Genomic DNA, 26,463 nt, shown 5'->3' with positions numbered 1-26,463 from the left:
TAGCTCCATTTCAGCTCTTTTTGGGTGTAATGCGAAATTTATTATATTATGAGGCCTTGGAATGCAAATACTTTGTACTGCTCACGCGCAATCTCGTCCGTACGCTGTTTTCCATTTACTTTTTTACAAACATTTTATACCACTCAACTTACTCATTAAGTAATTTAAAAATCTAAGTGGTCTAATACGTAATGTTACATTGAATTTCTATTGTGCTGAAATTTTATTTAAAACTTATAATAATGTTTAATTCATGTTAAGAACATTGAGTATTTAGAGCATCCACATTGATGCATATTGGGGGGTTAATGTCAGAAATAAATGTCACTTGGAGGTGTGAGGTGAGGGAAAGAGAAGGAAGAAGTTGTTCCTGCAAATAAAGAAATAATACTGACCAATGAGACCCACTGCAATTGTCTTTCACCACTTTATGCGCCCAGCGGGCCTGTCAGGCGCGCCTAACAATGTGATTTTTTTTAATTAAATTTGTTTAATTTTTTCCCTCCTTCTCACTTTTTTTTTCTTAATCACACTCACAAAAACTTCTCAATAGCCGCAAAATATCCCCACTAATAAGGATGCTCTTAGGTGTAAATTGAGTTTTTTTGGGATAGCAGCATGCAATTTGGTGTTAGTTAATTTATGAATAAAATAATAATGTATGGATTGAGTTATAACTAATTCACTAAAATCGTCCAATTTTTTATTTCTATTATATTCATTACCAATTACCAATTATCAATTCCAATTTTTTTATAAAATATTGTTTATATTTCATCGAATTACATATTGCGAACCAAAGATGACACTAATTAAATTGTATCATTTTTTTTTAAGAACATGCACATCAATGGTTATTTCACGGTTTTACAGTATTAAAGTCAACATGGAAGAAAGAGAATAAAGGGTTCATGAGTTTTTGGAACAGTAAAAGTGCATTGAAAAATGTGAACTGATATTGATGCTCTTTTCTTTTTCTTTTTTATCTCGTTGGTTCAATGTGTTTACTGTAAATGTGCATTGGAAAAGTGAACAGAATAAATGGTTTCATTTGTTTTACTAACTCAATGCCAACTTTCCATTTTTTTTTTTATTTTTTTTTCCTGTTTCTCTTATTTCTTGTCCAACTCTCTCTCTCTCTCTCATATATATGTCACATTAAAAACTGTGCAAAATGTGGATTGATATTAATGTTCTAATACTTATATTTTGTGGCTTCGTCTTATTTATGAAGAAAGATATACATCAATGGCTTCCAAGTAAATTTTTGGTGTTATTTCTATTATTTATACTTTATCGATATTTTCTTGTTATAGTACATGATGTTAGCATAAGTGCGAGTGATTAATATTCTTGAATTTAAAAGTTATCACCAACCAAAAGAATTGCACAAATCATGTTTTATTCATAGTATATTTCATTTATTATTATAAAATTTATATTGGTGCAAAATTTAGTCCATGAACAAAGGTGTTGTAATGAAATATTTATATGCGTGTTGACTGTTGAAGAAGACTTTACCAGCCGAAGACATGCCTAACTGACTACATCACACGTTAGGTTGTTGATCGCAACAGGGACGGATGAATGAACCAACAACCTATGCAAAATTAATATAAACCCCAACAACTTGCACGAGCAGTGAATATAATGATACACACATAACACATTTAGATTTGCATTGCTTCCTTAATTAATTAATTTGGTACAAGGGACACCCCAAAACAAAGGCACTAAGAGCATGTTTGGTTGGGTGGAAAAACACTTCCCAGGAAAAGATTTTCAGAAAATTTTGACTTCCCATGTTTGGTTCATAGGAATTGATTTTCAATTGGAACTTCACTTCTTCATTTTGGAGGAAAACAAAATCCGAGGTAAACCTTAGGATTTTATTTTCCGGTGTTGTTGGGAAGAAAGTTTGATTTGTGAAGACTATTTTACCCTTGCTTTTTCTTCTTCCTCATCTCGTTTCTTCCGACTCTTCTCGCTGACGGTGGACTGCTTCCAGCTCGCCTGACTCTTCTGACTCCGCCTCGCCTCGCCTTTGCTGCGCATCCGCCGCGAGCCCTCGACGACGGCATCGCATCTGCCCGGCGACCCTCTGGTATCTATCTCTCTGGCTCTGCCGACTGGAGAATGGCGCAAAACAATCGGAAAATGAGGATGGAGGAGTTGGGGAGAAGAACGAAGAAACGCAGAAAACCTAAAATTTGGCCCAATCATTGCTCAAAATTTTTTTTTAGCCCAATCATCTTTCATAAAGAAATACGTAGTACTAATTGCCCCCAATTTGAAACAAAATTATTATTAATTTTATTATATTATTAATACATAAGGGCATATTGGTCTTTTAAACACATTTTCCTTACTCTTTTACACCCAACCAAACAATAGAATTCATATTCCCAGTAATTTCTTTTCCACCAACAAAACAATAGAATTCATTTTCCTAGTAACTACTTTTCCATGGAATTGCACTTCCACTTCCTTTCAAATATTTTCCGCGAACCAAACGAGCCCTAAGTTTAGAGGCAGATTCAGAATTTTGTTTGATTGGGATTCTAAAACAGAGACAAAAAAGATGGTGCAAAAATTTAAAGGAAAGCAATAAGATTCAACTCCTTAACCTTTCTTATATCACACTAAGAATATAACTTACTATCATACCTAGCTCATTTTTTGTTCACTTGTATCTATACGTTTTATTTATATCTAAACACATACAATATATATACACAAGAATACTAGGGGAGCAACTGCCTATACTGTAGATCCGTCCCTAACTAAGCTAGCACTGAGCAATAATCGAGAGCACCACCCATATATGTTAGCATGAGACCATCTAATGCGGGATAGAGACGAAGATGATGAGGTCACAGTTAACACTCCTGCGCGAGCTTTGCAAGACCGCCAGTCATGTAATTTTTTCTAGCAAAAAAATTTGTTTATAAACACCTTTTGAATTGCCATAAAAGGCATGCAACCAACTCCCTATCCTTAATTGGGATAAAAAGTGCAAAGGAACGATACAAATAACAGAAAGACCAACCACTTAATACAACTGATGATATTACAATACAATTTTAATTTCAGGTAAAAAGTAACATTATTGACTCTTATTAAATTTTAAAAACATACTAGTTTTAGCTCCACACTAGTTGATTGGGCTTGACTCAAAGTCAATTTCGAACATAGGCTTTGAGCGCATAAACGTGCCAATTTTTTTCCCAAAATAAATAAATACTAAATGAAGACGTCAAATACTCAAAATCCAGCCATAAAACCTCACGCTGACGGAAGCCAAAAACGCGCGGCAAGCTCAAAAAAACCCAAACATATACCATTACCGGACGGCTCTTCACAAGTTTCGAATCTTCGTTTCCGACACCCTATCGGTTCCCTCCATCTCAATCCTCCCATGTAATCGGCAATCGCTGTACTACGCAGGTTACTTATTCAAAAATTTGATAACAATGAACTGCTAACAGGCAAACGCCAAAGCTTTTTCTCGATCACATTCCGAGGATCGGCTTCCGGCGAAACTATTCAATCGAAATTATTCGATGAAATGCCAGTGGCTGTTGCTATGCTTCGCCTTACCGGTATTTTTTGGCATTTTGAGCTCCGCGAGCAGCTTTTTGAGCCCAACCGGGATGGATTTCAATGGGGTAAATGTCCATCGAGCTGCCCCGGCACGACGCTCTCTGCTGTCTGATCCTATGTAAGCTCGATTACTTTTTTTATTTTTTAAGCTACGCTAGAAGTTCATGCATCAAGTAAATCTGTCTTATGACCATAGTCTCTGGCTATTAGCAAACTCTGAACTTATAATATTGTGGTTACTGAGTAAATAGCCAAACAATTTAATTAAAGAAATTCGTAGTCATTACTTCTTATCCCTCACGGATAGGCTCAAATAAAAAAAGTTTAATGGATTGCTCTCGCGCGGTGTCGAACTTATGACCTTTGGTTACCCGTCAATAGTTGGAGAGAAATTATTCTGTAAATCTGGGTCCAAAATACAAAATTTACATACTGAATGTTCACAATTTACATACTGAACATTAACAATTTATATACTGAATGTTTACAACTAAATGTACACAATTTACTTACATTTGAATTGAGAACATTCAGCATGTAAATTATGATGAGTCCACCTTGCAAGGTGGAACCAGGCCATGGTATTTCTATTGATAGTCGGATGCCCTGTAATCTTTGATTACTTGACGTCATAGTGTGTGAATTCCTGGTTTTAGTGGCAAGTTTTTCCTTTATGTTTTTTTTCATGGAAATGTGGTTAATTTGTGATTCTTATTTCTTCATGGCATTGTAATTTTGTTTGATAAGCTGTCATGGTAATTCAATCAGTTAAACTTCTTGTTGTGGAATCTTTTCTTTTGGCAGGGAACCTGAAACTGCTGTAGTTGCTGCCATGGATGGAACAATTTATTTATTTGACCTTACGACTAAGAAACCACTCTGGTCATTTACATCTGGTCTACCAATTTACTCTGCATATCAGGCTCCTGTGGACAAGGATAATTTGTCTAACATAGGAAGTGGTTATTTCATTGATATTGGAACTGGGGATGACTGGGAACTCTATGCACACAGCAGATTGGGGAAACTGGTATTGTCTGTAATTCTTAAAATGTACATGGATTAACTCCTCTTGCTTTCTTGTTTTTTGGGTGACGAGGAAAACCTGCGGCCACTAGCCGAGAGTATATATTAGGTAAATCTTGTCTTGTGACCCTAGCCGGCAAAGGAAGGCAACTAGTCTAGGTTGTCCATAACTGACTGGGTCAAATCAAGAATGTCAATTGGCTGCTCCCACTGGGAGTTAAAACTTTGAACCTTGTGGTTACTAAGCCAACAGCTCGACCAATTTGGCTGGGGTTACCCCTTGCTTACTTGTTTTCTGAGAATGTACTGCACCCTAATTTTAATTGCACATTGTATTCATATGTAGATAGATATTTACTGATTTGTTAAAGAAAGAAAAAAGGTTTTGATGGAATGCAGCCAATGCAGGTTCAGATACTACATTCTTTTTAGTACTCTGAATTTATCTGTTATGTCATGTCTGCCCTATATAGATGGTATGCTTTCTTGATTATATCCATGTATGGATATGCAATAGGAAAAGCAAGCATTCAAAACTATCTGGTGCACACACACTTCTTGCATTCATATTTGAGCAAAACTTATGTGTTTCATTTTTCCCATTGTCAATTGACTGGACCTATTTTGTTTAGAAACTCAGGAAGAGCATTGAAGTTTATGTCAGTTCCACACCTCAAATAGCAGAAGATGGAGGAATTATTTTAGGGTCTAAAAGAAGTACTGCATTCCAAGTTGATGCAAAGACTGGAAGGCTAATTTCCTCATATAAGATGCCTGATTCTCCAACACCTAATGGTAATGGAGAATCTAATATCCACTACAAGAGCGCCAAGGGGGAGCATGGGCTGCCTGGATCTGTGAATCTAAAACCTAATGAACTGCCACTTTACATCACAAGGACAGATTATACATTGACATCTTTTGTTCCAAACTCGAATAAAGTTCTGTGGAATGTGACAGTTGCTGAAATTGGTGCCGCTTTTCTTTGTCAAGGTAGTGATGATGCATTTGGTGGGGCTGATTTGGATTCAGGATCTGTTGAACCTGGTACTCGTTTTAGTATGCCATTGCCATGTAACTCACGGGCTCAAGTTCTTCGCTTTCGCGGTCACAATATACTAGAACGATTGTCTAGCCGCAATTGGTTGCCTGAGGCTCTTAGTCCTGATATGATCCTCCCTGCACAACCAAATGCTGACAAAGTTGTTATCCATCCTGAAAATGGACACACAATACTAAGTGGGCTTTCTGAAATATTCAGCATGTTTGTTCTGATTATAATTTTCACTGTTATGCTTGTGGGGACCATTTGTCTGTATTTTATAGTTGGACAACTGAATAGTTCTCAAGTGGGAAATGTATCTGCGAACGAGGAAGAATCAAGGATGTTGGAAATTAGTGGGGACAGTGGAGAGAAAATGGATGAAGATTCATCCTCTGATAACAAACTGTTGTTAAACCTCAACCATCCAACCTTATGCAGTGGTGATGGCCGGACAATTGGTAAATTATTTGTTTTCAATAAGGAGATTGCTAAAGGAAGCAATGGAACAGTCGTCCTCGAGGGAATTTATGATGGGCGTCCAGTTGCTGTGAAGCGGCTAGTCAAGGCACATCATGATATTGCTTTAAAGGAAATTCAGAACCTTATTGCATCTGATCAGCATCCAAATATTGTTCGGTTGTATGGCGTGGAGCAAGACCAAGATTTTATTTATCTGGCATTAGAGCGCTGCATTTGCAGCTTGAATGATCTTATTCAGATCTGTTCAGTCTCTTCAGAAAATTTCCCTATCAACCAGGGCATGGATGCCGAATCTATGCAGTACAGAATGCGGTTGGACTCCCTGAAACTTGATCTGCAGGGTGTTTTTTTGTGGAAGGAAAATGGCTATCCTTCAGCAACATTACTCAAGTTGATGAGGTCAGTTAACTGTTTGAGGTTGACAGTGAACTTTTTTGCTGCCATGCTAACATGACTCAAGTTGATTATGGTGTTAACTTGGAGGAAAAGTATGATTTCTGAGATATCATCTTATACTTGGAATTTGGCTGATTTTATATTTTCCCACATGAATACAGGGATGTGGTGTCTGGGCTCATCCATCTACATGAGTTAGGAATCATTCATCGAGATCTGAAGCCCCAAAATGTGTTGATAACTAAAGAAAAAAGAGTACTGTGTGCTAAACTGTCCGATATGGGTATCAGCAAGCGCCTTACTGGGGATATGTCTTCTCTGAGCCACCATGCAACAGGTAATTACTTGTTTCCTAGCTGTTTCATTAGCTACAAGCATGTGAATATGTGATCAACTTCTTGTTGTTTTGTTGGGTGAGTGACGTGAGAAACCCGCAATCACTACTCAAAAGTGTTCATTGAGTAAATTTCACCTTGTAATTCTAACCGGTAAAGTACCACAAGGAGTTAAAACCTGCATTGCCATCTTAGCCACCAAAGACCAAAAAAAAAAAAAAAATTCAAACCAAGAAGACTACTAAATCGCTCATGCTGGGAGTCGAACTTGTAATATTGTGGTTATTAAGTTAACGGTCTAACTTGACTCTTCTATGCATTTTTGCAGGTTGTGGAAGCTCAGGATGGCAAGCTCCAGAACAGCTGCTTCATAGGCGTCAAACACGCGCAGTAGATTTATTCAGTCTGGGCTGTGTTCTATTTCATTGTCTTACTGGTGGTAGTCATCCCTTTGGCAACCCTCTGGAACGTGACATCAACATTACAAAGAATAAATTTGACCTTTTCTTTGTGAACCATAACCCAGAAGCTGTGGACCTCCTCTCTCGTTTATTACATCATAATGCTGAAAAGAGGTAAAACGTGAGCTGCAGTTCCCCTATGCTTTCCACTCAGTAAACTGCACTTCTTTTGTTGTGCACCATTTCATCTGTTTCAATTTTGGCTTGTTTGGTAACATAGTTAGCTTATCAATTAATTTTAATTTATTTAATCACTATTAGCTGTTTGATTTAGTTAAACAATATATTTGATTAGACTTTTTGTAATAGTTTATTGTTCCAAAATGTTAAAATTCAAAAAGTTGTTCAAAGCATATTTTTCGGTCAACTGTTTGAAAAATTCATTTGTATGTAATAAATTATCAGCTAATAATTAATTTACCAAACACTTTTCTACAATCACTTGATGCTATAAACTAGTTAAACTCACTGACTCAATCAACTAACAACTATTTACCAAACACCATCTTTGTTGTTTTTTTTGCATAATTGCAGACCAAAGGCAGCAGAGGTTATTGCCCATCCTTTGTTTTGGACCTCTGAGAAGCGATTGTCATTTCTTCGTGACACTAGCGATATGTTAGAACGAGAAGACTGGGATTCTGAAATTCTAGAAGCATTGGAAGCAACATCACGGGTTTCTATGCGGGGAAGATGGCATTTAAAGATGCATCCTCAACTCCTCGAAACTATACTCTGGTACCGGGATTATAGCTTTGACAGCGTTCAGGACTTGCTCAGGGCCATACGCAACGTGTTGAATCATTACAGAGAGCTTCGTCCTAAAATTCAGGTGATTTCCCAGTGCCAAAATTTACCTCTTTTACATATAACGTCTTTTTTTTGTTTTCCCCCACATATAACATCTAGTATCTCCACCACATTTAAACTAATTAAAATCCCGTTAAAGGTTTGTATCTGCTAGTGGTGAGTGTGGAGCGGATTTGGGGTGAGTCCGTATCCAATCTATTAATGGTGGATTTGAAAAATTCCATCCGCATACGTATGCTTTAGGGGTGCAGATTGAATTCAGTTCACTAATAATTGATTTGACAGATTGGATGCGGATCGAATGAGTGAATGATAAGCATAACTTGAATGAGTGTTTATTGAGCTTGTGATTTTGATGTAATTATCTGACTTGATGAGAGAGAAGAAGGCGGAAAGTCTAACAATTGAAAATGAGAGACTTAAAACCCTAGGCTAAACATGGAAAAATTAAAAATTAAAATTCAATTATAAGTTTTAATTTTAGATTTGAATTGCATCTACCAAATGACGTCTATAGTGGGTTACTAGCAAAAGAGAGAGAGAGGTCATATCCATTTTAGTAGCGAATTTGCAGAGTGGATTGAATATAGCGGATTTTAAGAAGTCACATCTGCATTCAATTCACTAGTGGTAGATTTATACTAAATGGATCTACATTCCATCCACTTTAAGTGGATACGAGTTGGATGAGAGCAAATTTTACGGATTGGAGTGGATTTAACATATCTTTGCTCACCCCTACTCTAGCTGCCTACAACATTTGACACTTACTCGGAGGAACTAAGAACACTTTAACATGCTTTACCAACTGCATGCCCCGACCACCTTAAGTTGCTGTGTTTACATGTTTTTTGACAATTGCAAACATTCCTACTCACATTTAACATTGTACACTTCCACTTAAATTATACATGTTGGTTTCATTTTAGGCAATTTTAGGGCCAATCCCAGAAGGATTTGATGCCTATTTCACTAGCCGGTTCCCACGCCTGCTGATTGAAGTTTATAAAGTGATGTCCAGGCACTGTAGGCGACAAGAATGGTTCCAGAAATACTTCACAGACTCTGCACTGTAATGTATCTCTCTTTAGGGCACACTTACCCTTTAATGCCTGTAACACTTCCTCTATATATACATATATATATGGCCATCTGTAAATACTTCTAATCACTATTCACTAATAATGTAAGGCATAATCCTTAGTGAATCAGCATACATGTAAGACAATAAAGATATCTCTTTAAGAGTAGAAACCCTAATCTAATTCTTAGTAAGAGTGGCTTTAGTCGATGCTGTATAAATGTAAGGTCTTTGTACAACAATTCAATACATAGAGATACAATATATTGTAATTTATTATTATAAATCCAATAATATATTCTCTTTCTTTAATTTCTCATATATTTTGCTTCCATTTTTTTTTGAAAGCCATATTTTGCTTCCATTTAAACTGTGGGAGTGAGTAATCATCTTAGCATTTCAATATCTAATATGCCCACAAAAGGCGAAATTTCTTCACTCTTAGAGCTCTCACACTCCAATTTGACAAGATAGTTGATGGGTAAATCACGGTGATTAAACAGCCCATTAAGTAAGAGGACCAATGCTTGGTGCCAGATGCCACAAGAAGTCCACATTTTGGGTGTAACTCACACTACGGCTGCTAAGACTCTACCACCTAAGAACCAATTAAATTGCTTGTGTGGACTTTTCAATCTCTAATTTCTAACATGTTGAAAGCTAGTACATGTCCACATGACAAGCATATGAACATGTCAAAATATGCTATCTATATGTATATATCTATATCTATATCTACGTATATATTAGCCTAAACAATGATAACATTTAAGAAGCACACAATTATTGTTAGAGAGACACTGAGAATTTCCAAGACTCTAAGCTCTGTTTGAGAATACCTGTGAATGGCCTATACTCCTGGAAGAACCATTCACATATGAATCATCATCATCAATGCTCCTAGCTGAATCTCCCTCCATCTGCTTCCTCTTGATGGACCGGCTTTTCGCCGTCTCTTCTTTTTCGTCGACAAAAGAGAGGAACGTCTGGAGTCGAGCTGATCGCGAGCTTCCACCACCAGCACTAGAAGATGGCTGCTCGGGATCAGAGTAATACCTCGTGAACTGGCGTGTCAGCAGTATGAAGTACACCAGCAGAGCTAAGAAGCACGCCACCGCGCATATGGAGAAGAGACCTGCGAAGCTTTTCAGCTCGAGGCGGTCCACTTCGAGCTTTGTGTTTTGCGAGGTACAGGCGCTCCTCAGCAGCCATTTGTCGTGGATTCTCTGAAGCTCCCCGTTTTCTGACAGTTTCAGAATTGCAGTTGACATGTCAACCGCCAGAGGAGAGTCTTTCGGGAAGGCCTTAAAAGAACCAAAGAAAATCAGAGGATATGTTTACTTATTCATTCGAATAACAGAAAACGGAGAATGCAGAATGGAAAACTGGAGATGAGGAAAACGAGAAATCGAGAATTGAAGTTAATGTAGCCATGCTTCAGGTACTGGTAGGGATCATTTGGATGGAATTGAACAAGATATTTATTAAGAGTCCCACATTGAAAAAATAAGAGAGAAACATATGAGTTTATAAGGTCGTGAGTTAGACTAGCTAATTGAATGGATTCAGTTTTTTAATGTGGTTTAGTCCATTTGCATTATAGAAATTCAAAGATCATAGAGTGACTTACAAATCCCCATCCATTTTTTTGGAACTCCTGGCCAACAATACTGAACTCGCAACGTGTCGAGAGAAAAAGTTCCATATAAGCACGTTCATCGACCACTGCCATAACACCGCCATTTTTTGGACCGTTCTTTAAAGCCTTGACATAATCTTCAGGCAGGTTAAGAGCAACGAGTCTAGATGGGTGAATGCCAAGTTCTTCAACCAGATAATTGCGAGCAAAAGAACCAAGTTGATAACCAATGGGATCGTTTGAAGTCAACAAGCTGTCGATTCCTTTAACCGGGGAAGAAAGCTGCTGCACCGTAAGGATTGAGGTCAGGCTAGCTGTGTAGCTCGAGTTTATTATCAGAACCACAAACAGCCATACGATAAGGACAATCCGGCCTAGGGTGCTGACAGTGTTTTCCTCTGAGGGACAGAACATAACGGTAACAATCTCATTAGAAAGCTCGTATGATGACTCGTTAAGTCCATAAGATGTTAATGGAAATTCACTTACTGTGTGCAAAGAAGAGCGTTGACAAGCTAAACCTGAAATAGGAAAATCAAGAAGAGCGTTGCAATGATCTTTAGCGAAGAAGAAAGTACAGATATCGGTCTCCTAGTCCCGTTTTTTAGTATAGAATGTATAGTTAGAAACTTACCAAAGAATGGTGATGACTTGCTTTCTAGGAGGTCCACGAAAATCCTCGTTCATTCTGTGTTCCAAAATCCAGACAACTGCCCCGACAACGAGGAAAAAGAATCCTGTAATAGCCCACATCCTAGGAGTAAATGGCCTAAGAAAAGCCCAAGCGTTAGAGCTCAATTCTTTAACCGGTGCCACCACGACTAGCCCCGATTCAATATACGGTTGAGTGAAGTCGACCATCTTTGTTCGGTTGGTTGTGATTGCGATATCACCTACAGCTGCATCGAAAACCTGAAATCAAAGAAATCACGGGTTTACACACAGAAAGGCGAAATCTCTTGCAATATGAAGTATACAGAACCTTTGAGCCATAACTCACCCCTGCAGTGATTAGGCGAACTATTTCTGTATCATCGGGGTTTGTAATGCCATCTCCAAACGAGACGAATTTGTAAGGGACAGCGTATGGTAGTAAGCTTACAGCGCTCGTGAAGACTTCAATGCAGTAGCCTCTGAACATATCGTTACCCGACACTTGCTCTACAAATTCACGGAAGCTAGCTCGGTTAGGGACCCCGACTTTGAGTTGCCTCCCATTGTTCGGGAAAACCCACCCTCGAGGCTTATCTGTTTGTTGTCCAGGCCAGATTACACCGTGTAGCTGTTGATTTGAAGACGAGGTATTCGGTGGCTTTGAGTAGAGAGATTCGGGAGGCACAACTGATAACCCCGAGTAATTAGACCAGTAACCGACCCTCCTATATCCATTGCCAATCATATTAATGACTTCAAATGCAGGGCTGTATAGGTCCCTCTCGGAGTTGAATTTGAACGCGCCAGTCACACCGATAATCTCAGTGTCGAAAATGATGTCACGCAATAAATTTCCCCCGTTGAAGATGCTCATAGAACCGAGATGCAAACTCCCTCCTTCCTTTCCTTCCAATCTTGGATCTTTAGAAAACGAAACGTTTCCACCCTGCTTAAAGAATGCATCGAGAGCACGAGCAAGTAGCCATACGGTGTCATAGGCATACAAACCATACGTACACAACCCTAAATGAACATTAGCTCCCAATCTTCGGGTTATATTGCTCCACCGGGAGGTAAAGTTTCGTTTCAATTGTGAATCCGGAGTGTGTATACGCAATGTAATAGCCCCCTGAAGGTTATCCATCGTTTCTGCTGGAAGAGGGCCAACGGTATCGAGGATAGACGAGAGCCAATGGGTGGCAATCCACACATACCCGCTTTCTGTCATCCTTAAACTCTTCGCCACAGAAAATATCCTCAGACCTTTGTCCGGATACGTGTGAACAACGAGAATTCGGGACTCCAATAAAGCCACCTGAACTAACAGATCCTTCAAGTCATCATCTGTTGCATCGAGTTTAAAACCGGCCTTGTAAGAAATCTGACACCGTCTCATCGCCAGTTGATCCCCCAATGCAGCAACACCATTCCTTCCATAATCGTCGTCTACAAAAATAGCAACCACCTCCCTCCACTCGTAGTAGTCCACGATCGAGGCCACTGCAGCCATCTGAAACAAATCGTTCGGGGAGGTCCTAACGAAGAACGGATACTGAAGAGACGAAAGCGTTGGATCAGTTGCGGCAAATGACAACAAAGGGACTTGTAGCTCATTTGCAAGGTGGGAAATCACATGAGCTATGACTGAAGCTTGGGGACCAATTATAGCCACAGTGTCGGTCTCCATGAACCGCATAGCTGTTAACGATTAGACATCAAAGATTACAGTTCTCTACAATTACCCAGAAATCGCACACGAATCCTACAAAACACTAACAGATACACAGAAAGCGAAAGTGTATATAAGAAATATTGTTTTTTTGCTACAATTTTGGGCAACAGTCATATGCCTAAATTAAGTATATATATACCTTCAACAATGCCGAGAAATCCACTGGAATTGCTGTCGAGCATCGTGATATTCAGCTTGGTTCCCCCAAGAACATCTGGATTGGAGTTCACATCATCCACTGCAGTTTCCACAGCAGCTTTCGCCACTTTGCCAATTGGCGAAATGAAAGTCAGTATACACCCAATATTCACCACATCAGGCCTGGCAGAAAGGGTTGAACTTGAATTAACCCCTTCACAAACATACCCACTGTAAAAAGTTAAAAACACCACCACCCAAAACCCCTTCATGCTCAATTCAATCACCAAACCCCCAGATTTTACCCTGCAAAAACACAGAATTGAGAACCAAATCACCAATCAACAACTTATGTCAACAACACAAACATCAAAACCTTAAAAAACAACTATGGAGGAAACCTTAAAAACACAAACACATACATAAAAACCCCAACCCAAGCTTTGATCTTTGATTTACAAAAGAACCCCATGCCTCCAAAATCTCCAGAAACCCATGAGGATTTGCAAGTCTATACAGAGAACCAAAGCTTAGAACATCAGCAACAGAGGTCCACAAGTGTATTTATCAAACTACCAGAGCTTTAAAAAAACCCAAATTTATTCCATCATCCAATCAGTAGCTGACAGTGGCAAGGGAATATACATATATATAATTATATATGAAGATTACCCAAAGTAACAAAAATGGAAGCAAAAATGAAGATCTTAAAAAATTTAGTGTCAAGGAATCATTCAAAAAAGGAAGGAGCCATATACTACAAGCCCAACAACCCCTTACAGGGTCCAAAAGAATGCCTCTTTGGAAGGGCACAGTGGAGAGTGTAAACAGCAAAAGTTTATATATTTACAGGTTGGGATGATACCTCCTTTAACCAAAAAGCACAATAAAGGAGGATTCAACAAACCTGAAAGCAAGCTTTCATTTAATGAACAGTGGCAGTGGTAAACCTCCTCCATATTTCCTTCTCTGCCCTTCACTCTTTCTTGGAAACCACTAGATTCATGTATGGCTCATATATATTGGATTTGGATATACATATATATAGCTTGCAACTTGTAAGAGAAGCTATGATACACAAAACTTTTTAAGTAAATATTCCACAGAAACTCATAGAATGTTTTAAAATTGTTTTCATAATTCAAAAAAAATGCAATTTTAAAATATTGTAAACAATTAGTATTATGTTTTTTTTTTTTTAAATTACAAATATGGAGTACTATTTTTAAGTAAAAATCACGATTGTATTAATGAAGATTCAAAACATTACAAAGAAGCGGAAGGGGACCAATACTCCACTCCCCCATATCAGACATTATATGTATTTTTCTCGTAATATTGACTGAACATCTAACAAAGACAACACTTAATGTAATTTTCTCATGTTTGTCTGTTTTCTTGTATTTTGTTGTTTTTATTTGGTACTATGTAGGACAAAAGTAAATATATGATATGTACCTATACGATTAGTCAGAAAATATAATATATGTATTTTATTTATAGACTCTTACAAAGTAAAATTTTGCGATCCTAACCAGTATAATAGGAAGTCATGGTTAACATATTAATAATCTAACTAAGGCTGTTCCTAGTATTATTTTTTTTTAATTTGGAAAAAAAAAATAGAGTCAAGAATGGAGGAGGAATGGGAAAAGCATGCAATCCATGTAGGCTCTGTTTGGCAGAGCTTATTTAGGAGCTTATAGCTTATTTTAAGCTACTAATAAGCTATAAGCTCTGTTTGGTGATGTTCCTAAAATAAGCTAGTAGCTTAAAATAAGAGCTTATTTTTGAACGCTACTTAAGGTAGCGTTTCAAAATAAGCTAGTAGCTTCCTAACTTTTTTTCCATTTTTAACCTTATTATTTTAAAGAAATGACATCCTTTACCCTTTCCAATTAAAACTTTTTTGGCTAAACCTTTTTGGCTTTTTCTCTTCAATATGTTTGGTTGTAATTTCAATTTGACATTTGTGTTTGAACATTAATTTTTGTATGAACTAATCTTATGAATTATAAACATTTTGTTTTACTTTATATGTTTTCAAATATATGTTCTTACTTTATATTTTATTAAATATATTGATTTCACTATTTTATATTTTAATATATAAACAAACCTATTTAAATTTAAAATTATTCAAATTGTATGAATATGCCCTTTTTAGTCTTTTTACATTTATCAGCTTATCAAAAAGCTAATTTTACCAAACACTTTTAAGCATAACAACTTTTCAGATTTCAGCTTCGAGCTTATAGCTTTTCAGTTTTCAGCTACTTTTCAGCTTTCAGCTACCTTTTCAGCTAGGTTTGCCAAACATAGCCGTAGTGGGGAAAAGAACATTAAGAAAGAGTGGGCCCCATTGCAACCATTATTGCAACTCATTGGATGAAGTTGAAAGAGTAGTAGTGGTCACCTGACAAATGTGGGGTTGGAAAAAATGTACCCCGTAACTAAAATGTGGAATTATATATCAACTCATAAATAATGTGTAGGGTCAACAAAAATATTGACTTGGTCAATGGTCATCCCACGTCATTTTTTACTCATGATCATTTGTCATTTTCTTTTGTCTATTAAGCTCGGAGTATACTCTCTGTCTCCCAACTCCTTTCTCAGTTCCCACTTAATTCTAATAAATCTAATACAACTATTATTTTTTAAAAATATTAAACTTTTAACCTTAAAATACTTAAATATGTATTATATCATCATTTACAATCCAACTGTCAAATACAAAATTTAATAATACTCATGCAAATAGGAACACAAATACAAACATCATCAAGTCCATATCCATACAAATTAGAAACAAGTAAGGCTCTAGTGAAAGGTATCTGACTAATCAGACTATCAAGACGTGGAGAGAGTCAAACTTGAAATATAGTAATTACAAAATTAACTGTTAGACCAACTAAGCATAATTAAAGTAACTAACACTACAAAATAAATAAAGACTTTATTGAAAAGATATACAAGAGTGTTTAGTGTACACTTTAAGGGTGCATTGCCATGGAATGACAATGAAAACACAGTTGCAGCGTGCAGAGTGTGGGTTTTGCACAAAGAGTTTGTAATTGTAGGATTAAAACTTGGAAGGGTCCACAAATTGTTGACTTTTGCCTCCCACTTTATGGAGTCTAATTTATTTTAAAAATCTCATGTCACAACTTAACTAGTCAATCAATACAAAATAAAAAAAAATTGTTCAAATTATATATATAATTAACATATTATGTACAAATTACAATTAACATATTATGTATTTGCAGTTAATTTACACATATATAATATAATTATATGAATTTAGTTTTGGACTGAGGTTAACAATGTAATGTGAACCCTAAACAATAGTATAATATAGGCCTACCAATGACTAAAAAAGAGAGGTACGCATCTGGGGCTTATTGACCGGTTGAGGTAAATTTTGTGATTTATCTCATTCACTAGTCTCTAAGACTCTAATACGGACATGAACAATGAAAAACCCTTAAGTTTGAACAAACTTCAAACTTAAAATATTGCAAATTATTCTATGGACCCAGATCTACCTATACACAATTTACATATTGAATGTTCATAATTTATATAGTGAATATACAAATTGTGAACATTGAGTATGTAAATTGTTATGGGTCTACCTTGCAAGGTGGACCAGATCCATGGTATAACTATTGTTAATGGGCCATGTGTTATTTCGGACGGTCCATTTTTTGTAGAGCATTACTAAAAACAAAATTTGTTTCACTAACCAAAAAGAACATTGAGGTGTTAATGGGTTGTGTGTTATTTCTGACGGCCCATTTGTGTACATGATAAAGCCCAAAATAAAACCACTCAAACTATCTCTTATGAATCTCATTCCACACTCTCAGTGAGCTGAAAAGCATGGCTACGTTGAAGGAGATCTTAACGCGACGTCCCGTGGCGGCGACGATCCGACTAAGGGTGGATGCCGGCGGCGCGAAGCCCGGGCCACCGGTGGGCCCGGCTCTAGGTCAATACAAGCTGAACTCGATGGCGTTCTGCAAGGACTTCAACGCGCGGACGCAGAAGTACAAGCCGGGGACGCCGATGGCCGTGACCATAACGGCGTTCAAGGACGGAACCTTCGAATTCACGCTGAAATCTCCGGCGGTGACGTGGTACCTGAAGCATGCGGCGGGGGTGGAGAGCGGCAGCAGCCGCCCCGGTCACGTGGCCGCCTCCACCATAACCCTAAAGCACGTGTACGAAATCGCGAAGATCAAGCAGAGCGATCCTTTCTGTCAGTACATGCCGCTCGAGTCGATTTGTAAGTCTATCATCGGCACTGCCAACTCAATGGGGATTAAGGTTCAGAAAGAGCTTGATTAATCTTCGAATTTCAAATCAGATTAGGGGATGATACTTGAAATTAGATGAATGGAGCGATATTTGAATCTTCATTTGGTGCTTATGTGTGCTAATGGCATTAGACTGATGTGTTTTTAGTAATTAATTTTGCAAAATTCTTCAATTAAGGCATCAGTTTTGCAGAAACTTGTCAGCTTTACCTTGTTTTTGCTTCCCCCGAGAATTGAGAGCATATAACTTACAAATTGTAGAGATAGTTATTGCAATAAACTAATACTACTCTGGCATTTTGGAATATGATGAGTTTGATCAATGCAGAATGACACTCATCATATGTGTTTTCTTCATATTACTGCTGCTTCTGTTGTAATTGAATCTTGAAAGATCAAGCATTGGTTTTGCTTGTTCAGAAACTGTTGGGTGTTTTAATTAACTACGAAGACATAGAATTTGTCATGTGTACTGATGTATGGTATTCAGCTTGATTATGGTTCACAGAGGGCTAGATTTATTGTTTACTTCAATTAGATTTTGATTGAATTGGAAGTCTTTTCTTTTCTTGTGCTGAAATGAGCAGCAGGTGCCTTGCATTTGGTGAACATGCTACCTTGCTTCTAGCCCTGTATGATGTATATAATTACAAACAAGGGCTAGGCACATTGTGCATTTGTGCTAGGATTAGAGCTACTTTTCTTAGTTTTCTATTTACAGGGCTTGCTGCTTGGATCAATATGGTCAGGTAATAGATTGGTACAGATTGTGTCAGCATAAGTGCACAACCTGCTAAAGATATAGTACTTTGTATCTGAGTGGAGAATATGGAACCTGAGTCAAATTATGAGCTGTAGATCTGTATTCTTGGAAGATGGAAAAATTAGGCCTATTTTACTTGCAGCATGATAGGTTGGGAAGTATGATGACAGTGGTTAAGTAATGTCCTTTCTTCCTACACTGGTTTGAATATCTTGCTGGTGTTAAGATTGTTTTGCCCACAAAAGACGAAATTCCTCACACCAAGAGCTCTCATGCCCGGGATCCCAATAATCCCTCCCCCCATTAGGTGAGAGGACCAGTGTTTGGTGCTCACGTTGAGCTACCTTCACAAGTCGGTGAAACTCTCACGTTGTAATTTGTGCTCAGTCTTGCGTCCATTCGGCCTTGCTCATAATCTGTCATTCAGGATGCTAGCATTAAGATTCCTGCATCTATGCATGAAAGAGCTTTGCTAAATAGTTGGGTTGCAACCCCAACCAAATTGGAGGCGGTCTTTTGCTTAAATAGGGTTAGGATTTACTCGGTCTTTTGCTTAACTAGGGTTAGGATTTACTCGGTGCACACATTTAGGTAGTGGTGCATGTTTTCCTCAATAAATAGTTGGATTGCTTGTGTATGTCTTCTTTTATGTTCCATCATTTGCAGGAATTGCAGAAGCTTTGGGTTGTCATCATGTATTGCTTAAACTATTGTTCTGTTACACAATATTTGCTCACAATTTGTTACATATGCCCAACCTTTGAAGTGTCCATCTGGAACTTAAACATGCATTTGCCCAGTGTTTTGCCATGCATCAAATGGAGGAGCTCTTTGCTGAAAAAAATGGATCCCTCCACTAATAACTGGCAACACAGAATGATATAAAGCACAAGAGTAAAGAGCATAAACAATGCGGTCTTTTAGGCTACATGACTACTGGAATAACTCTGTATTATGGAATAACTCTGTATTAAGGGTGGGTAAAATATCGGTTAACCGTCCAATAATTACAAAATATCAGTTAACCGTCTAATAATTGATAATCTAACTGACCGAAAAAGTTGATTTTCTGTCGGTTTCGACTATTGATGTTAAAATCGGTCGGTGTGTGTGTGTATATATATATATAATCCAATGGACCAATACAGTGATTTATGCTAGCCAATGGCCCATGCCCATCCAAATATCCAATAGCCCAAGTCCAATCATTCCATAATTCCCTTGGAATCTCTCTTTCCCTAGGCAGCTCGGTTTCTGCCTTCAGCATCGGCGACACTCCGGTCAGTCCTCAGACGACGCTCTCCGCGCGGACCGACCTCAGTCCTCACATCCTCTGCTTTGCTGAACAACCTAAAGGTAACAACAATACATGTGGTTGTTTCTTTCCATTTGCTGTTGATCAGATGATGGAAAGAAATCTCAGACGCAATCTCTTCTCGTTTAGTTCAGGAAATCATTTGCATATATTTTCATCTTCATGTATTTGTATTTGTATCTTCATCTATGAATGACCGGCAAATCATGGAGAACCTGAACTTGCTTACCATTTTAGGCTCATTGTAAGGTAATTTTTATTTTTTTATTTGTTACATATTAAAATTAAAAGGGATTTCATACATTATATGCTGCCGTAGCTTTAATTGTTCATTAATATTTGAAATTTTAACGTTTTTGGATAATGTGTTATTTAAATTTTATGTAAATTTTTGTACAGTATAATTGTATCTTCATTGTACAGTGTGTAGATGTCAATTGTACAGTGTGTTTGTTCATTGTCTGTTTAATTTGATAGGTTTTATAATATATCTCATTTGATATGTTTCCAGCTTTTCAGTGTGATTTTGGCACTTTGGCACTTGGCAATTTGGCAGTGTGTAGTGTGTTTGTTAATTGTTAGTTTAGACTTTAGACTTGAGTTATTTTGGAGTTTGGATTTGTGAATTGTTATATTTTATTTTAAAACTTTTTAAAGGTGTAATTCTCTATTAATTGTGGAATAATTCGGTTATAGCATATACTTCTGTCAGTTTCAGTCGGTTATGATGGTAAACAATTTTAATCAGTTTTTCAGTACGTTTGCTCACCCCTACTCTGCATAATCGAACGTTTGCAGCTCAAGATCAGAGATTAGCCGGAGGGAAGTGGTGGAGTGATCGGAATGGAATCTTGATGATCAAAGCCAACAAGTTCCTTGTTCTTTTCAACCGGAGGATATATCGAAGATTCATTTCCAGTCAATCAATTCCAGTTATAACAAGTCCAGTTCCTACACAAGAGAACATAGCCCATTTAATACTAGACCAGAAATCTGCTGTTGAAGCTCTCCAAACCTTCAGATGGGCATCCAATCTCCCAAATTTCACTCACTCCCAGTCCACCTACCGAGCTTTGATCCACAAGCTCTGCCTCTTCCGGCGCTTCGAGATTGTCTATCAACTGCTCGACGAAATGCGCAGCTCAACTTGTTTACCCCCAGATGAGGGCATTTTCATTACTATTGCCCGCGGCCTTGGGCGGGCTAGAAGGATCAGGGAAGTGATCAAAGTTCTTGACTTGGTATCCAGGTTTGATTTGAAGCCGAGTTTGAAGCTGATGAACTCAATTCTTGATGTTTTGGTTAAGGAAGATATTGATATTGCCAGGGAGTTCTATAGGAAGAAAATGATGGAATGCGGCGTTGAAGGCAATGATTACACTTACGGAATTCTGATGAAGGGGTTATGCGCCACAAACAGAATTGGCGACGGATTTAAACTTCTGCAAGTGTTGAAGACCAGGGGAATGAAGCCAAACATTGTGATATACAATACACTGATTCATGCTCTTTGTGAGAATGGGAAGGTTGGGAGAGCCAGGAGTTTGATGAGGGAAATAGCAGAGCCCAGTGATGTGACTTTCAACATTTTGATTTCTGCTTACTGTAAAGAGGATAATTCAGTGCAGGCCATGGTGATGCTGGAGAAAAGCTTCAGCAAAGGGTTCATTCCTGATGTGATAACAGTGACAAAGGTGGTGGGAACTCTATGCAAGAAAGGGCATCTCCCCGAGGCAGTTGAGGTCTTGGAAAGAGTAGAGGAAAGGGGAGGGGAGATTGATGTTGTGGCTTATAACACACTGATCAATGGCTACTGCAGGCTAGGGAAGGTGAAAGCCGGGCAGCGTCTTCTGAAGGAGATGGAGATGAAGGGATATCTACCAAATGCAGAAACCTATAATGCTTTGATATCTGGTTTATGTGAGTGTGGTATGTTGGATATGGCTCTTGACATGTTCAATGAGATGCAAAAGGCTGGGATAAAGTGGGATTTTGCAACGTTTGATACTGTAATCCACGGGCTCTCCTCTGTTGGGAGGGTGCAGGATGGGTTCAAGATCTTGGCTTTAATGGAGGACAGTAAAGAGGGCTGCAGAGGTCACATAAGCCCTTATAATGGAATTATCTATGGCCTTTACAGGGAAAACCGCCTGGAAGAAGCATTCGAGTTTTTAAAGAAAATGGAGAGTTTGTTTCCCCGAGCTGTTGACCGGAGCCTGAGAATTCTCAGTTTCTGCAAAGATGGAAGCATGGAAGAAGCAAAGAACATTTATGCTCAGATGATTGGCGAAGGTGGCATTCCCAGTGCAGTAGTGTATGCAGCTTTGATTCATACATTCTGTCAGAAAGAACAGATAAGAGAAGCACTTGAGCTGATGAATGAGATGGTTAGCCATGGCTACTCCCCAGTGGCTTCAACTTTGAATGCTTTGATCAGAGGGCTTTGCAGGCAGGGTAAAATCCAGAATGCCTCAAGACTCCTGGAGGACATGGTAGGACGAGGAGGAGATTGCTTTCCTGATATAGAAAGTTACAGTCCATTTATTGAAGGGTTTTGCAGTAAAGGGGACTTCCACAAGGCCTTCATTATCTTCCTGCAAATGGTGGAAAGAGGTATTGTTCCCAACTCTTCTTCATGGAATACATTGATTCTATGTCTCTGTCAGGAAAATGGGTGGTTGGAAGACCAAAATCTGTTGCGTTTAGGTAACCAACTTCAGTCCATTATAGAAACTTGACCATTCTGAGTTTTTACCATTATACTTGTCATGAGTTGATTTGAAGCTTGAACGAGTCAATCTTTTTTCCTTTTCCTTTCTAGATTTTTTCCCCTTTTCTAAGGTTTTCTTTGGGAGAACGGTGAAATCAAATCAATTAGAGTAGTGTTGTTGAGATTAGAATTTAGAACAATTAGAGATTGTTCTAAATTTCTAATTATTCTGTTCACATAACTCTCATCGATCCTTTATTTCTCTAATTTAATTTAATTTTACAATAATTTCAATCAATCACTATATCACATCCTAAAGTCTAGTCTTGCTAGATCCATTTGAGGCTTTGAGCCATTCTCAAGGGGGGGAAGTTGAATCACTCATATTAACATGTTTCATGACTCTGAATATCCACCATGGAAACTAGACTTGAACATAGCAGTTATCCATTTCATTGTAGCTCTGTGTCACATCACAGAGAAGAATGGGCAAGCTGCAAATGATAAAATTCTTGAAGATTGAAGATGAGGTTTTTAAGAGGGTGGCAATTTGATGATAAGATCAAGATTGTTTCTCCTCTCCTGTCATTTTCGACAGGGCCCCTCATTTTCTGCGTCTATTTTAGACAAATGTTGCCAGTACAGAAATCGCATATTAAAGGACGGTCCCTACTGTTTAAAAAGCAACTTAACAACCATTGCTTTGTGGTTATCACTTATCAGGCTATTTTATATACTTGCATTGAATGACAGCTCCATAAATATTCTTTTTCTTTTGTGCTACTGTAGAATGATAATATCTTTTTGTCGATCTACCTTTTTCTTTTTTGGTTCTAGAGTTCAACAATTACAATGATAGAGGAAAGGAATATATATACTGGAGAAGTCTTAGGTATACTAGAATTGATAATCTTAGTGTGACTCAGATAGATAGAATCCTAGTAATGATCATATCATTTACTTGTTCGGGTCACGAATTCTCGGTTTGATTCTTCTTATATTTGGTTTTCATATGTACCATCTTGTATTCGTTATTTGATTTCTTATTAATATACGTTAGCATGTTTTATTTAAAAAAAATAAATAAATAAATAAATTATTAGTGTCTAAACTTTTAAAGATCCAATAGAACACTTTAGGGCGTTCCCATTAGCCAATTTTGGCACAAATATTAAGGAAACAAATTCACTCAAACAAATGGGAAGTTGTCCTTTAATGTGAAATTTTTCTCCTGCAATTTGGAGATTTTGCAGAGTTATGGTGGGCCCCACATTTAATGCTTCTGTGCCTCACGCGTGTGTGAGGCTGCGGAACTCGCGCCCAGGTGGGCGCGTGAATATATATTTTTAAAATTTTTTTTTTTGTTTTTCTTTTTTTCCTTTTCTTTTTTCCTCCCCCTCATCTTCTATCTCCTAATCATACCTGCAAAATCCCCTTAAAATCCCATTACTATTGAGGAGGGCCTTAGAATTAATTCAATTGATGAAATGGGTTAGTTGAACGTTTAATAGGGGAGTACGGTGTTTATTGGCAAATTATGTTGGGGACCCAGGTCCACCTTTTGGTGGACCTGGGTCCAAACTATGTCGTTTTTGTCTTCTTTTTTTTTTTTTTTTTTTTTTTAAATTAGTAAACATATTGCTGAATATAGAATTGTCCAAAAATGTGAATGTAAAGGTTTCAAAGTGAAGTGAGTATAGAAATCGTGAATGTAGATTTATGATTGTGTGAATGTAGAGTTGCCAGAAATGTGTGAATGTGGAGGTTTCAAATTGTGAATATGGAGTATAGAAATCGTGAATGTAGAGTTATGCATGTGTGAATCTGTAATAGAGTTAAGAAGTTCTAGCAACTTGTAGCTCTGTAATGTGTGAATGTGGAGTTCTCAAGTTGTGAATGTGGAGTATAGGACTGTGAATATAGAGTTTTGAATGTGTGAATGCAGTTTACAAATTGTGAATGTATAGGTATGTGATGTGAGTTACTAAACATATAATCCTGTAATGTGTGAATGTGGAGTTTACAAATTGTGAATGTAGAGTATAGTGTATGTGAATGTAGACCCAGGTCCACCTTGCAAGGTGGACCTGGGATCACGGCATAACAACCCGTGTTTATTCGTTAAATTATATTCGACCATGTGTAACGGATTTAATCAAGAGATTGTAACAATAAAATTCGTGATCTTTTAATATAATAATTGTGTTTTATTCACTTGATATGCAATGCATAGTTTAGTGTATATTTGCAGTTTCTATAAAGTAATGATGATGATTTATTAATTTCTCTTTAAGATTTTGTCATTTTTAGGTATCCACATGGATAAGACCTCTCACCAACATTGAATTTGGACAAATTAGGTTGTTTTTTTTTTTTTTTTTTTTTTGGGTGGGTACTACTACTCCGTATGTACTTTTCTCGAATTCTCGAGATGGTTTTGGATCCATATATAAATTGAATATTTGAATATACTCAATTTTAGTAAAATTATTTTATTTACAATTGGAGGGTGAGGGCCGTGAGGGGATATATGATTATATTCAGTATTGTAAGAATATATATTTAATGGTTATATATATATAAAGAATATTAAACCATAAAAAAAAAGAATATTTTATTTCTTATAAAGTTGGTACAATAAAATAAAACAAAATACACGAGAGAGAGAGAGAATTGTCGTTGTGATTTTTTAGGTAGATGGCCAAGAATGAGTTGTGTTGAAAATGATATAAATAGGGAAAATAATTTGTATTATATTCATTCATTTAGTATTTTCATAAATCAAAGACATGTGCCAAAGATCTTGTGGTCTAGTGGCACCCGGTGTCCCGATTTACATTCACACATAGACTGTTGACTACAGTACATGCCCCAACACATACCATAAAGCTTAAAACTCTACGAGATAATAAAGTGTAGGCTAAATAAATATGCCAAAAACTTTGTTGTCTAATGACATCAAGTTACTTTATAAGCAGTTCAAGCCTCAATAGAGGCGAGAGTAGTTATGAACAAATATTGTTAAGAACCTCTTGATCGAATAAAACTGCATTGTAATAGAGGTTGTGAGTTTAATCACTATTAACACTCTCTTGATCGAAAAAAATTGATCTATTACACATATTTGAATAGCGATTGCGATTTTCTTTATCGAAATAAACATAAAATATGAAAAGCCATACCTAAACAATTAAACATCTTTTATAGGTCAATGTCAACATGTCATTTTCAATCTTATTTTTCTAAAATTTTCTTTTGTCGTGTTTTATATTCCAATTGCATTTATTAAAAAAAAAAAAAAAAGAAAAAAAAAAAGAGTCTTGTGCCTCTTGGCTTCCTGCGAGGCTGCAGAGGTGCATTCAACTTGCGCCATCTCCGTCCAACAATAAAATGGCCTTACGCCTCCTCACTTCACCCCCACCACCACGCCTCTATTTTCCACACGTTTATCTCTGCCATTTCTTCTCTAATCCCCTTTCTTCTTCTCATTCTCTGAACCAAATTGATCAACAAAGATAGCAAAAAGTTTATCAGTTGATTTGATTTAGTGTTTCTTCTTTTCTTGATCCATAATTCCCTATCCAGAGATTCAGAGATTCAGAGAAGCTGCCTCAATTGGGTTTCCTGTTTTTTATAGGGTTTCTAAGACCAAAAAATTAGGATTATAGGATACCATGGGTTTTTGACAAAGATGAAGCGAGTTCATCCTCCTATGTCCTCAAATCCCCAGAGAAGACACCCCACTCCTTTCAGATCACAAGCGCCTCTCTTCTTCATTCAAGACTTTTGCCAATGTTTTCATAGCCAAGTAGGGGCCGGTGTGCTTGGCCTTCCTTACACCTTCAGAGAACAGGGTGGGTGATGGGTGTTCTCATGGTGTTCTCTGTGTCAGCCTTGACTTACTACTGTATGATGCTGCTAATCCATTCAAGGAGGAAGCTTGAATCCAT

At 37.4% G+C, this 26,463-nt stretch overlaps 5 protein-coding genes across 7 annotated transcripts in view; 4 read left to right on the top strand and 1 right to left on the bottom strand.

Annotated features, from left to right (window-relative positions):
- The first annotated feature begins 3,328 nt into the window (after nt 1-3,328).
- On the top strand, nt 3,329-9,549 carry LOC115998200 (serine/threonine-protein kinase/endoribonuclease IRE1a). The gene is made up of 7 exons (XM_031237697.1): nt 3,329-3,721; nt 4,408-4,633; nt 5,262-6,553; nt 6,712-6,887; nt 7,214-7,460; nt 7,881-8,178; nt 9,086-9,549. Exons 1-7 carry the CDS (start codon nt 3,564-3,566, stop codon nt 9,230-9,232), a joined length of 2,544 nt encoding a protein of 847 aa, XP_031093557.1. The 5' UTR covers nt 3,329-3,563; the 3' UTR covers nt 9,233-9,549.
- Nucleotides 9,550-9,649: 100 nt separating this feature from the next.
- LOC115998199 (glutamate receptor 3.6-like) lies at nt 9,650-14,443 on the bottom strand. Of its 3 annotated transcripts, XM_031237694.1 has the most exons (8): nt 14,308-14,416; nt 13,823-13,911; nt 13,402-13,706; nt 11,877-13,228; nt 11,511-11,788; nt 11,366-11,397; nt 10,868-11,274; nt 9,650-10,541 (listed from the first exon to the last, which is right to left on the bottom strand). In XM_031237694.1, exons 1-8 carry the CDS (start codon nt 14,323-14,325, stop codon nt 10,056-10,058), a joined length of 2,967 nt encoding a protein of 988 aa, XP_031093554.1. In that variant the 5' UTR covers nt 14,326-14,416; the 3' UTR covers nt 9,650-10,055. The 3 variants fall into 3 exon arrangements, with proteins under 3 accessions (XP_031093554.1, XP_031093555.1, XP_031093556.1); XM_031237695.1 differs by lacking the exon at nt 13,823-13,911 and having other exon boundaries at nt 14,308-14,443; XM_031237696.1 differs by lacking the exons at nt 13,823-13,911; nt 14,308-14,416 and having other exon boundaries at nt 11,877-13,302; nt 13,402-13,493.
- Nucleotides 14,444-17,274: 2,831 nt separating this feature from the next.
- On the top strand, nt 17,275-18,191 carry LOC115999764 (54S ribosomal protein L19, mitochondrial). Its single transcript, XM_031239669.1, has one exon. The coding sequence runs from the start codon at nt 17,289-17,291 to the stop codon at nt 17,754-17,756; it is 468 nt and encodes a 155-aa protein (XP_031095529.1). The 5' UTR covers nt 17,275-17,288; the 3' UTR covers nt 17,757-18,191.
- Nucleotides 18,192-19,689: 1,498 nt separating this feature from the next.
- LOC115998377 (pentatricopeptide repeat-containing protein At2g17525, mitochondrial) lies at nt 19,690-23,490 on the top strand. Its single transcript, XM_031237946.1, has 2 exons — nt 19,690-19,844; nt 20,602-23,490. Exon 2 carries the CDS (start codon nt 20,658-20,660, stop codon nt 22,539-22,541), a length of 1,884 nt encoding a protein of 627 aa, XP_031093806.1. The 5' UTR covers nt 19,690-19,844; nt 20,602-20,657; the 3' UTR covers nt 22,542-23,490.
- Nucleotides 22,284-26,463, top strand: part of LOC115998375 (DNA mismatch repair protein MLH3) — a 19,369-nt gene continuing 15,189 nt past the window's right edge. The window contains exon 1 of the mRNA XM_031237939.1: nt 22,284-22,416. The gene's annotated coding sequence lies outside the window, so the exon portion shown is untranslated. The remainder of the gene's footprint in view (nt 22,417-26,463) is intronic.

The sequence above is a fragment of the Ipomoea triloba genome, chromosome 12, assembly GCF_003576645.1.
Source record: "Ipomoea triloba cultivar NCNSP0323 chromosome 12, ASM357664v1".
NCBI classification, from domain to species: Eukaryota; Viridiplantae; Streptophyta; class Magnoliopsida; order Solanales; family Convolvulaceae; genus Ipomoea; species Ipomoea triloba.
Note: the sequence above shows the minus strand (reverse complement) of the source record. Positions and strands in the feature narration are given on the sequence as shown.

Coding starts and splice junctions, on each gene's coding strand:
- LOC115998200 (XM_031237697.1), top strand. CDS start 3,564: ATGAAATGCCAGTGGCTGTTGCTATGCTTCGCCTTACCGGTATTTTTT. Junction 4,634..5,261: donor ACAGCAGATTGGGGAAACTG/GTATTGTCTGTA, acceptor TATTTTGTTTAG/AAACTCAGGAAGAGCATTGA. Junction 6,888..7,213: donor TCTGAGCCACCATGCAACAG/GTAATTACTTGT, acceptor GCATTTTTGCAG/GTTGTGGAAGCTCAGGATGG.
- LOC115998199 (XM_031237694.1), bottom strand. Junction 11,275..11,365: donor AACGCTCTTCTTTGCACACA/GTAAGTGAATTT, acceptor TCTGTCCCTCAG/AGGAAAACACTGTCAGCACC. Junction 10,542..10,867: donor AAAAAAATGGATGGGGATTT/GTAAGTCACTCT, acceptor GGTTCTTTTAAG/GCCTTCCCGAAAGACTCTCC.
- LOC115999764 (XM_031239669.1), top strand. CDS start 17,289: ATGGCTACGTTGAAGGAGATCTTAACGCGACGTCCCGTGGCGGCGACG.
- LOC115998377 (XM_031237946.1), top strand. CDS start 20,658: ATGATCAAAGCCAACAAGTTCCTTGTTCTTTTCAACCGGAGGATATAT.